This window comes from Prinia subflava, chromosome 1, assembly GCF_021018805.1.
Source record: "Prinia subflava isolate CZ2003 ecotype Zambia chromosome 1, Cam_Psub_1.2, whole genome shotgun sequence".
NCBI classification, from domain to species: domain Eukaryota; kingdom Metazoa; phylum Chordata; class Aves; order Passeriformes; family Cisticolidae; genus Prinia; species Prinia subflava.
The window spans coordinates 12,935,152-12,947,432 of NC_086247.1; the positions used below are offsets into that span (position 1 = coordinate 12,935,152).

A 12,281-nucleotide genomic window follows, 5' to 3' on the forward strand; every position below is an offset into this window, starting at 1 on the left:
TTACAGATAAAAAGTATTTTTTCATCCATTCCTGACAGTCTGAAGTAGATGAATAACTGAAATTCAAAGAAAAACCAGTTGAAAAGGAGACCTGGCAGATGAAAGAGCAAAAGTCCAAGGAGTTTGTAAAAGGATTTATCTCCACTGAGATGCCCATTGTTTTTATGGCAACTAATGATACGTGCAAACTGTTGGAGGTTTGGAAGCTGTGATTCCCGTTGGAGGGGCAGGGGTCCCCATCACTTCAGGCACAAGCAGCTGGCTCCTTTGAAACACTACTGTGTACCAGGGGAGTTACTCCTTGAGGGTACATTGTGAGCAGAAAAGCAGGAGCAGAGCAGCCATACAGGTGGTGTGGAGCTTCTGTCACCACTGGCAGCCAGTCCTTGACACCACAGATCTGGTCCCAAAGCAAAGCCTGGCACTCCAAAGGCATCTGAGGGCAGCCAGAGCTCAGGCACATCCTCTGTGCCGTGGGGCCTGGCGTGTGCCAGCCCTGCATGTGCTGCCTGTGTCCTGCACTGAAGCATGGTCGTGTCAGCCAAAGGCTGATGGCCAACTCTGCCTGTAGCTGCCGGGGTTCAGCAGCTGTTCTTGCACATGTTTTGTGTGCCCCCACATTCCTGTCTGTTCCTGCCATGTGTGTCACAGGAGCACTTGCCACCCCAGCAGAGACTGCAGTGCCCGTGTGGAAACGCAGGACACCGAACCTGACTCTGCAGGGGAAGTCTGTGTCTGAGCAAGTCCTCAACACAGGTCTCCTTTCAGGTCATCCCAAGATGAGCCATCATGTTACTATGCACAAAAAAATTCGATTTGAACCCTGCAGCACATGAAATATTTTCTGAATTTGGAAAGGTAAACTGAAGAAGTGCATACGGGAAAAAGTGGCATTTTCACTTAATGGGGTGAGTAAATGAGGAACAAAGAGGTTTGGAGTAGCAAAAATGATTCTTCACTGCACTTGGGTTATTTTCTTAGAAAATGTTCTCCCTTTTCAAGTTTGTGTTTTAAGACTTTGATCTAGGGGCACAGTATGTCTAGAAAACAAAATCAAGTTTGCTTCTCATATAAACATTTACAGCTTCATTGACTTGAAGTGGAATTTCACTGGGAATATAAGCAGTGACTCCAGTGACAAAGAGAGGGAACACTGGTTGGTACCTGTTGCTTGGAGGTACTTGAGCAGTGCCCAGAACACCAGCAAAATATTTGCAGATTCATTTTGTCATGGAGTACTGACTTTTCTTTTCTGTAGTTTATCTAGAGTTGATCTAACAATTTTGACTTTGAAAAAGGGTTGAGTTTGAAAAGTTTTTTTAGAGTGGATTGTGATTTTATTTTTCTGCAGCATGGATCAATGCACTTTGAATTGTACATGTGCAAGTGGGAACTGGAGTGAAAAAACTAGTGGAATGCAAGAATTCTGCAAATTTCTGGCTAAAGAGCTGGCTCTAATCATTATCTAAAACCATACTTCTAAAATGTATCTCAAATGATATTTAAATTTACTCTTACACAGGCATTTCATGTTATCTTTATGGTATGTCAGATATTAAAACCGTTAAAACAAATCCTTCACTTAGCTGCCCATAAGCAGCATGTTTTTTACTTTTGTTTTGTAATTTGCTCTTATACCCATGCTTGGTATGACACCTGTTGATCTGGATTAATTTCCCATGCTGATTTGTGATGAATGTGCCCTGTAGGCTAATGGTATATTTGCAGCCTCTCTTCTTCCTTTGTAAAATCTGTTATTACCATTTACAGGACAGCATGTTCTCTTTGACACTTTCCAGCAGTGCCAACTGCCTGTTGAACAGCATGGCATCAGCTGTTACAGCCTGATCCAAACCCTACAAAATAAGGGAACAGTGATGCAATTCAAGGTTTTTAAGGGAAGGCAGTATCTTTTATTAGATCAGCTGTTACAGTCTGGAAAAAACAGGCTTTCAGGCACACAAATCCTTCTTCAGGTCTGAAATAGCAGCAGTGCTGCTTACACCAGCATTCCTCATCAGTGAGGCAGCTATGGTCTCAGTAAGGTTTAAAAACTGTGCTTAAAAGTGTGTGTATTGCATGGCCCTTGTCACTGGGGAGGGCTTCAGAGCAGCACACAGACAAACATCAATTGCCTCCTCGCCTCTTCTCAGGGCACACCCTACTAACAAGGGATGCATCCTGCAAGGACAGGTGTGTAAGGTCACTTATTGGGAAAAATCTTCAGTATCTTACAACCAAGGCACATCTTCTCCACAGTCACCCTGCCCCTGAGTGGGGCAAAGCTGTGGGCTTCACAGTGCAGGTCAGTAACTTCAGGATTCATGCTGGGAATTCTGTCTCCTAACATTTACAGCTGTCCAGCAAAGAGCTGGCAAAATCAGTTTTATTCTCTTTCTTGTAATTGCTTTACAGGGAACAGTATTTCCCAAAGTTTCTGAAGTCATTGTTGACTGACCAGCCACCTGATAGCAAAACACGTGACTGAAAATGCTACACAGGCAGGATGGTTCTGCAGAAAAGCTGTGAACAGCTTCCCATAATCTTTAGATTGCTTGTGGTTGCAGAGATTTCAGATTTATCTTCTTTTTTCTTTTCTGGAAATTTTCAAAAGTATGTACTAAAGTTTTTCTACTTAAAGACCACAGGTGAGGTGGTCCAAAATTAAATATTAATGCTTACTGGATGTTACCAATAACTGTGACACTCATTTCTGTATTCCCACGCTAGGAACTGGGGTGTTGACTGTAGTTAATGGCTGTGGTATTAAGAAGCTGAGGATGCTTTTTGGTCATATGAATATTTTCAGGGTATGTTGACTGTGAGAACTCCACATTTTGCTTCTTTGTGAGTGTAATAATAGGTGTGTTAATTATGTAGCTTCTCTATTCAGCTCTATTAAAAAATGAAAGATTGTGTTTCAAGAAACTGTCACCACAAGAAAATTATAAATAAGCATTAATGCTTCTGCAGAAATTGAAAGGATGAACTGTTTATGACTTCAAGAGAGATGAACAACCAATGAGCAAGTAATGCTGTAAATAGGAATATGATTATTGGAAAAGCTTAGTTCAGAGAGAGAAATACATCTTAAAAATGACACAAGCCAAAAGTCTTAGTTTAAGATATGCTTTTGAGTATTGGTCTTCTGTTGTAAAGGGGTGTTGCATTGGTTTTGAAAGCCCTTTAAAGTTTAGAAATTTGTGGGAGCCTGTCTTTGTATGAAATACAAGTGTTTCAAATGTGGTTCTCAATTATAATACCTGGGTGTGCCACTCCCAGCCTGGTCAAACTTTGATCCCTTTTAAAGGTTTCTCACCCAACAATGTGCCAAGTGAAATGCCCATGGCAAGTAGGCTGGCCTCAGCACAGAGCAGCACAGACAGCTGCTTCTCTATCCCAGAAGAGGTTTTAGTGGAGGAGTCACGAAGACAAGCAGATTCTTTGGTGAATTTCAGAAATTGTTTCATTCCTTTTAGTACCCAGCCAAGATGTTTATGTTTGAAAGCATGGCTGTTGTGAGTGTTACTGTAGACCAGTTTTTCTTTTTCTTCACGTGCACCAAAAGGAAAATTATTAGTTTGTCAGTGAAAGAGCTTCATTCTTACTTGAAACAAAGGTCCTTCCATATTCCCAACTATTTTAAGACACTTCTATGCTGCCAGAGTAGAAAAAGTAAAAACCAGGATCCATACGTAGTTCCCATAACAATAATTGTGTTGCCATGTGGATATCACACATCTAACCTGCAAAATATAATTCCACATCTGGATTCTGCAGCCAGTAAAGGGCTCTGATGCTCTGATCTTTAGACATCTTTGACAGAAAGGTTTGAAATGTGAAGGCAGATCCATCACAAATCAGTGCTTGAGATCAACCCCACATTTAGGACGGATCTCTTTATCAAGGCATTTCTAAAACTAGAAGAATGGTATGAAGGAAGGAGAAGCAAAAAAAAAAAGTGAACTGCTGAGGAAAAAAAGCATCTACTCCCAAACCAGTAGTTTTTGCTACCTGTAACTCTTCTATAATAGTGATGGTGTTGCAGGTTTTTAAACAGAAACCACAGCAGCAGTGTCCAAGACTCAGGTTAATGTGCCAGCTACACATGAATAGTGCACCTTATAAATATAAATTTAAGGTTCTTTCATGCATACCACAGCTAACTAACAGCCAGCTCCACCTCAGTGTTCTTCCAATACTGCATTTATGGAGTAGCCTGTAGTAAAGGAAGGCTGGAAATGGCAGTGGTAATGGTAGCAGCAGATGACTTTGCACGTTATTCCATTTCTGCTGCATCTGATTATAAATCCAGGTGGGAGATGTCAAAAAGCCAGAGAAGTAAAACTCTCTTGTGTTCACTTTCTTACCCAGAACTCGACATGTTTCTCTCATCTGGCTTTGAATGGTGGTAGCTTTGTCTCTTCTTGTTTCACTGAGGCTTTGCTCTTTTCCAGGTGCCAGGAGACAACGAGAAGCACTGGAAGCCAGTGTTAGTGGTTTTGACAGAGAAAGACCTCTTAATATATGAGAGCATGCCACGGATGAAGGAAGCCTGGTTCAGCCCTGTGCATACCTACCCCCTGCTCGCCACCAGGTACCTTTGCTTTTTTATCATGACACCTTTCAGGAGCAGTGGGAAGAGCTGAGTCAGCCAGGAACGGGTATAGCTGGTACACAGCTGTAGTCACACTTGAAATGTTGTGGTTGGAGAAGCAGGTTTTTCTTCAGTGGGCTGATGTGCTGAGCTTAACTCCTCACTTCTCCATTTCAAGTTCTGGCAGAGGCTGAAGACCAGAAGCTCACTGGGATTTTGGATGTGGCCACTTGGCCTGGATACAGAGGCAGGAGTGCTGCAAAAGCCAAGAGCTCAATCTCCTGAGATTGCTATCTCCGTATGCAGACCTGTGAGCTTGGCAGAAACACTCCAGCCTCCAGGTGCTTCTCCAGGCTGAAAAAGTGAACTTGTTGCTCTGAGTTGATGGTTCTTGTGTGGCAGTTCTGCACCACCAGTTTGGGCCTTTTGGAGAGTTCTACATGCGATGGAAACACTTTCACCACAGCTTCTGTTCCTGCTCTAGCAAATTAATTCCTGGCTTTTTTTAGCTTACAATGGTAAGCTTGGAAGACACATTCTTGAATCTAGGTTGGAAATAAACATTTGCATTATTTTGAAGGTATCCATTAACACTGATTCAGACAGAGCTTTCCCATGGTTGCCTTTATGCAGTGGAAACTGTGCTTCTTGATGTGAATCTTAATCATGTTTCTCTGCCAGTATGGTCAAAGGGCTTGAGAAAGAGCTGTTGTTCCTTGTTTCGGCCTTGCTACAGCCCTCTATTATACCCTTTTCAATGAGTTCTCATTCAGAAGGGCTGGCTACCCTGGCCAGAAGCAGTGGGTCTCTTACTGCACTCTCATTAGTTAATTTGTGTTCTCTGTCTCTCCCCAGATGAACTGACGCTTTGCTGCTAAGTCATTATATTAAAAAAATAAAAACTGAACTCACAGATTTAGACTGATGATTGGTTGTCCCAGTCTACCTACCCATGATGAGGCTTTCAGACCTCCTGGGAAGCTGTCGAGCTGTTCATGGGTTTAAGGGTCTTAAAAGGCCAAGAGCATTTTCTGGTCATTACGAAGTTATTATATAAATGCATCAGTCTTGAAGGCAAGAGTTCTAAGCATGCAGTCTTACCAAAAGTTATAAAGCTTAAAGTCCCAGTGGGGTGTAACAGCAAATTGACAGAGAGTCCCAACCATGGGGGAAGAACAAACTGACAAAGGGTCCCAGCCACAAGGGAAAGACAGATGGACAAGGGGTCCCAGCCACAGGGGAAAGACAGATGGACAAGGGATCCTGGCCCCAAGGAAAGGCAGATTGACAAGGGGTCCCAGCCACAAGGAAAAGACAGATGGACAAGGGATCCTGGCTGCAAGGAAAGACAGATGGACAAGAGGTCCTGGCTTCAAGGAAAGGCAGATTCCTGGCCCAGAGCCCCATCAGCCCAGAGTCTCGTTCCCGAGCAGCGCTCCCTGCAGCTGCAGCTGAAACAGCAAAGCTCCTGCCAGAGCAGCAGCAGCAGCCACAGCTGCACCCCCCAGGCAGCAGCAGAGAGGCAGAAGCACCCCCCAGGCGATGCAATACCTGACACAGTCCTGGCAACAGCTGCCTGGCCACAGCTCCCTGGCAAAGCCCCGTTCTCTCTTGTTCAAGATTGGAGGAGGATGGATCAATCATCAAAGAATCGATACCATTGCTCCAAAACCAGGGGATTTTTATCCATAAACCATAAATGCATGTTCATGTCCCTATCTATAGGTTATCCAGTCAACTAAGAACACAATTCTAAAACATTCTCTCTACACCAATCTAAATTTAATTTTGAAAGTATGTAAAACTACGAAAAACTATGAAGGTTGGTATTCAATCCTTACACAAAACTCCATGCATATAGCATATCTATTAACATAAAAAACTTTATCATACACCATATCTATTAACATAAAAGGTTCTCTCTCATTCACATAAAAATTGCACCTGCTCTATCTAGTATTATGATGTCCTGCTTTGTTTTTGATAAGTCTAAAGCCAGGTTGTCAGGCCTCAGGACTCTGGGCCCTGTGCTGGCTGACTGATTCTTAAGGCACTTGGAGTATACTTACTTACTTAAAACTAAAGTCTAAACTTCTACTTCATTTTTACATGGCTTAATATATTTTAGTTTCTCTGAAGGCTTCAATTCAACTCCTGCATTTTTCTCTCTCCCTGGGGAAGCCAGGGAGGCATGCACTCCTCCAACAGGGAGCCACCCTCTGACTCCTCCTTTGTGACCCTAAAGTGGGGTGAGACACCAGCTTTGCAGCTTGTAGTATGTGCATGGTATGGTGCTGGATGTTGACAATTCCAGGTGGCAAGTCCCAGTGAAAGCTGGGTAAAGTATTGCAGCCTGTGTCCAGATGTGTGACTACGCCTTAGAGTTTGAGAAGCAATAGCACTCCAGCAGAAGGTGATGCATTTCCTCCCCTTTTTTTTCAGGGTTTCATTTTTACATGAGCTCAAATCCTCCTTAAAGTGTCTGGGTATCTTGTAGTGCACCCTGCCCCTTCCTGGCCACATCGTCATGTGTAAAAACAACTCCTGGCTGAGTATCACCAGCTCCCATCATCAGTGAGGCCAATTTACTGCATCAAACAATCTAAGTCCACATCTTAGGGCCTGTTACTTTATTATTTTTTCTCAAGAGGTAACAAGGCAGACAGACTTGCCTTGGGTGGGGATGGTGATCTCCTTGTCCAATGGGATACCTTCTGAGTGGAAAAACGTTGGTCTTCATGCTTGGGGGGAATGAGAAGTTGCACAGCACATGTGTCAGGCTGCTGGAGGGTCTTTGCAGACTGGGAAGAAAGCAAGCCAGGATGGTAATGAAGCCAGGGTGCCATTCAGAAAGGACAGGTGCAAAGTTCAGGGCTGGGGAATAATCACCTCTGCTGTCTGGGGTGGAGTATGAGCAACAAAGTAGTTCCTCTGTCAGGAAGCACCTGAGCACTATGATAAAATAGCTTGAATCTAAGGTGGTGTGTTTTTGAGAGGGGAAAAGGAAGACAATCATCTTGGGTTATAGCAGAAGTGTTGCATTTTGTACAGATGTAGTAATCACATCTAACGACAGAGAATGAGTAAAGCCTCAGGTGATACTCCACGTTCATGAGACACATCACACTTCCAAAAAGATGCCAGTTAACTGTGGAAGGTCTAGAAGAAAGCAATGCAAATATGTAACATAGAAACACTATCAGAAGGGGAATACTTAAGAAACCGTAGTAACTTAATCTAGAGAAGTCCACGGAAAACATGTGAACAGTTTTCAGATATGAAGATAAGACACAAGGAGGACAGGGGAGTATCTTTTCTAGATCCCTCCTGAACACAACACGACATTGTTGACTGCACTTGTGGCAGGGAATTGGTGAGGTACTGGTTTAGATTCTCTGGGATGCAGTCCCAGGTAAGGTATGCAGTCCTCATCACTGGGGACACTGAAGGATGGGTGACACAGCACACTTAGCCCTGGCCTGTGAAAGGGGATGTGCTGGGTGACCTCCTGACAACCATTCCAGCCCTATTTCTGTGATTTTTTGCTACTGTCACTGAATATAACACCCAGATAAAAAGACAGCAGAATTTGGCATTCAGAATGGAGTCACAATGTGATAAATAAACGTACACACATATACCACAGATTCCATAAATTCCCTATATCAGATTCTGTAAATCATTACACCTCCTATTTTGGATTTTGATTATAACCCTGCAGGTTCCTGCTTTTATGATCTGCCACAGTGAGTATGGTTATAGCAAAAAAAGTACAGTTTTCTGTTGGTATTGACTGCTGTGTTCATTCTCGGTCAGTGATTCCCCTCCTCGTGACAAGTTTTTTAATCCCCTCTGTGCATTGATCAGTGCAATTTAGAACTTTTCACCTGGAAAGTTTGCAGAGCACATGTTGTAATCTTAGCTGCTCCCATCTTTCAGATTTTTATGAGTCCTTGGGAAAACAATTTTGCTTAGCTAATGCATATTTGAAAAGCTGCTGAAACTGGAAAACTCCAGTGCCAGATACTGTACAGAGTCATGCTTAATCTACCCAAGACATAATGAGCAGAGAAAATTGGAAAGTGGTAGAAGGATTACAATCTTCTCACACTCCGGTAACAGCAAAATTTCAGTATGCCCTTCTTGTTTATTGATAAGTTTGCCTACAACCTATGGATGTCATTAAGACCTAAAAGTATATTCTAGTCAGTCTTTGCATGGAATATAAATAATAGCTCAAAACGGAGTCAGATTTAAGTTGCTCCTTTAAATCTCTGCACAGGGAGGCATGGCAGCTGGCACACAGCCCTGACTCCAAGGACCTTTTTGTCATAATCTCTGTTTCAGTGTTTCCTTATGCCTGAATAACAGTGCCTCCCTCTAGCATGGGAATGGGGCTTAAGTAATTAGATCTTCTATGTTTGCAATCAAATTCCATTATCTATCATAGCCAGATATGAAAAGAAGGGGAAAAAAAAAAAAAAAAAAGCAGCCCATGTTGGGCTCTGATTAAAGATCAGGTAAGAAGCTTTTGTGTACAGCCAAGGTCTGTAACCAGAAAGTATTAAAGCAGTTTGATAGCTAATGACATGGAAAAATGGGGAAGGAGTTTGGGCACTGATTAGTCATCTGGGCAAGCGGGCAGAGGGACAGGCAGAGAGCACAGGGTGCCCTGAGAGCTCCAAGAAGGGGTATGAGGTGCTGTACAAGTGAGGGGGGCTGTGGGTGCCTCCGTGCACAGGTTTCCAAGGAGTACAGGCATTCCAGGGCAGGCTTCAAATGCTAGGTCAGGGTGCTGTAGGAAAGGTCAGGTGGCAGTGGTGTTCTAACCAGCAGAGCTGCACGAGTGTTGATGCACTTGTACACGGTCTCTTCTGAGCTAAATCTCAAGTGAGCAGCTGAAGGCTTCCTTTGAATTTCAGTGCTGGTTTAGTGTCCTTTCTGAAGAGACCATTAGATCTGGCTGTGCTGTGTGACCTCCTGACAACCATTCCAGCCCTGTTTCTGTGATTTTTTACTACTATCACTGAATATAACACCCAGATGAAAAGACAGCAGAATTGTTGAAACTCTTCCCATAGCATCAGGATGAGACGCAGGTCCCAGTGCATCTCACCCTGCACCAGCACTTTGTGTTAGACCATACCCATCTTGCTATCACGCATTTGCAAAGAATGAGGTTTAAAAGGTCCCCAAAATATAGAGAGACGGGGAGAAATGAGAGGAGATGGGACTGTCTCCCTGGCTCCCGAGAGCGCCCAGGGTTGGTGCTCAGGGTTGGTGCTCAGGCTTGGTGCCCAGGGTTGGAGCTCAGGGTTGGAGCTCAGAGTTGGCGCTCAGGGTTCGTGCCCAGGGTTCGTGTTCAGGGTTGGTGCTCAGGGTTGGTGCTCAGGGTTGGAGCTCAGGGTTGATGCTCAGGGTTCGTGCTCAGGGTTGATGCTCAGGGTTGGTGCTCAGAGTTGGTGCCCAGGGTTGGTGCTCAGGGTTGGTGCTCAGGGTTGGTGTTCAGGGTTGGAGCTCAGGGTTGGTGCTCAGGGTTCGTGCTCAGGGTTTGTGCTCAGGGTTCGTGCCCAGGGTTGATGCTCAGGGTTGGAGCTCAGGGTTGGTGCTCAGGGTTGGTGCTCAGGGTTCGTGCTCAGGGTTGGTGCTCAGGGTTGGAGCTCAGGGTTGGTGCCCAGGGTTCGTGTTCAGGGTTGGTGCTCAGGGTTGGTGCTCAGGGTTGGTGCTCAGGGTTGGTGCCCAGGGTTGGTGCTCAGGGTTGGTGCTCAGGGTTCGTGCTCAGGGTTGGTGCCCAGGGTTGGTGCTCAGGGTTGGAGCTCAGGTTTGGTGCTCAGGGTTGGTGCCCAGGGTTGGTGCTCAGGGTTGGTGCTCAGGGTTGGTGCTCAGGGTTGGTGCTCAGGGTTGGTGCTCAGGGTTCGTGCTCAGGGTTGGTGCTCAGGGTTCGTGCTCAGGTTTGGTGCTCAGGGTTGGTGCCCAGGGTTGGTGCCCAGGGTTGGTGCTCAGGGTTGGTGCTCAGGGTTGGTGCTCAGGGTTCGTGCTCAGGGTTGGTGCTCAGGGTTGGTGCTCAGGGTTGGTGCTCAGGGTTCGTGCTCAGGGTTCGTGCTCAGGGTTCGTGCTCAGGGTTGGTGCCCAGGGTTCGTGCTCAGGGTTCGTGCTCAGGGTTGGTGCTCAGGGTTGGTGCTCAGGGTTGGAGCTCAGGGTTGGTGCTCAGGGTTGTTGCTCAGGGTTGGTGCTCAGGGTTCGTGCTCAGGGTTGGTGCCCAGGGTTGGTGCCCAGGGTTCGTGCTCAGGGTTGGAGCTCAGGGTTGTTGCTCAGGGTTGGTGCTCAGGGTTCGTGCTCAGGGTTGGTGCCCAGGGTTGGTGCCCAGGGTTCATGCTCAGGGTTGGAGCTCAGGGTTCGTGCTCAGGGTTGGAGCTCAGGGTTGGTGCTCAGGGTTGGAGCTCAGGGTTGGTGCTCAGGGTTGGAGCTCAGGGTTGGAGCTCAGGGTTGGTGCTCAGGGTTGGTGCTCAGGGTTGGTGCTCAGGGTTGGTGCTCAGGGTTGGTGCTCAGGGTTCGTGCTCAGGGTTGGAGCTCAGGGTTCGTGCTCAGGGTTCGTGCTCAGGGTTGGTGCTCAGGGTTGGTGCTCAGGGTTCGTGCTCAGGGTTGGAGCTCAGGGTTGGTGCTCAGGGTTGGTGCTCAGGGTTCGTGCTCAGGGTTCGTGCTCAGGGTTGGTGCTCAGGGTTCGTGCTCAGGGTTGGAGCTCAGGGTTCGTGCTCAGGGTTCGTGCTCAGGGTTGGTGCTCAGGGTTGGTGCTCAGGGTTGGAGCTCAGGGTTGGTGCCCAGGGTTGGTGCTCAGGGTTGGTGCTCAGGGTTGGAGCTCAGGGTTGGTGCTCAGGGTTGGTGCTCAGGGTTGGAGCTCAGGGTTGGTGCTCAGGGTTGGAGCTCAGGGTTGGTGCTCAGGGCCGCGTTGGGTGCGCGCCGTGCGGGCCCCGCCGTGCCCGGCCCGCTCCTGCCCCCTCGCGGCTCCGCCTGTGCCGCGGGAGCCGCCGCGGGAGCCTCCGCAGCTCGGGCTCGGCTTCGGGCTCCTGTGCTCAGTGACCCCCCGGAAACCCCCACGGAGCCTTCAAGGGCCTCGGTGAATATTACCAGAGCCGGGCCCGGGTGCTTCTTCGGCTCCGGGCTGCAGCACACACCACACACACGCCCTCCCCTGCAGTCAGGGTGATGGGAGGCAGGAGAGGAAGCCTTCTGTGAGGTTTCTAAGGCTATTTTTTGCCTTTTAAGGTATCTCTGTGGTCTTTGGGATAAAACATCTTCTATGCAACTTTATTAAAGCATGGGAATCCTTTGACCTGTACTCAGATTCATCAGTACTGACAGCTGGTACATAAATACTGTCAAATGTCCTGCGTGTTCGTCTAGTTCATGTTCAAGTGCGTGACTTACCAAAGCAAGATCTGGAGTTGCTTGATGGAAAAGCATTTCTAAATAGTGAGGCCAGTTTTTTGATAATAAGGAGATAATAAGAAAAGGCAGGCAAGAATCAATGTTCATGTTGGATGTGTTCACATACTTTATTTCTAAAGTACATCTTCATTCTATCCATATGCTGAAAAAACCTATAGTACAGTACTATGGATACAGCATGAAGGTGTGGGGGAGTGGGTGGTGGTGCTGTGTGTTTTGGAAGGAAATCAAACATTGG

General features: G+C 46.4%; 1 protein-coding gene across 2 annotated transcripts in view; it reads left to right on the forward strand.

Moving 5' to 3' along the window:
• Window positions 1-12,281, forward strand: part of SNTB1 (syntrophin beta 1) — a 119,591-nt gene that overhangs the window by 91,999 nt on the left and 15,311 nt on the right. For both annotated transcript variants that reach the window (XM_063419937.1, XM_063419854.1), the window contains exon 4: window positions 4,458-4,597. In XM_063419937.1, coding sequence (XP_063276007.1) covers window positions 4,458-4,597 — 140 coding nt within the window. The remainder of the gene's footprint in view (window positions 1-4,457; window positions 4,598-12,281) is intronic.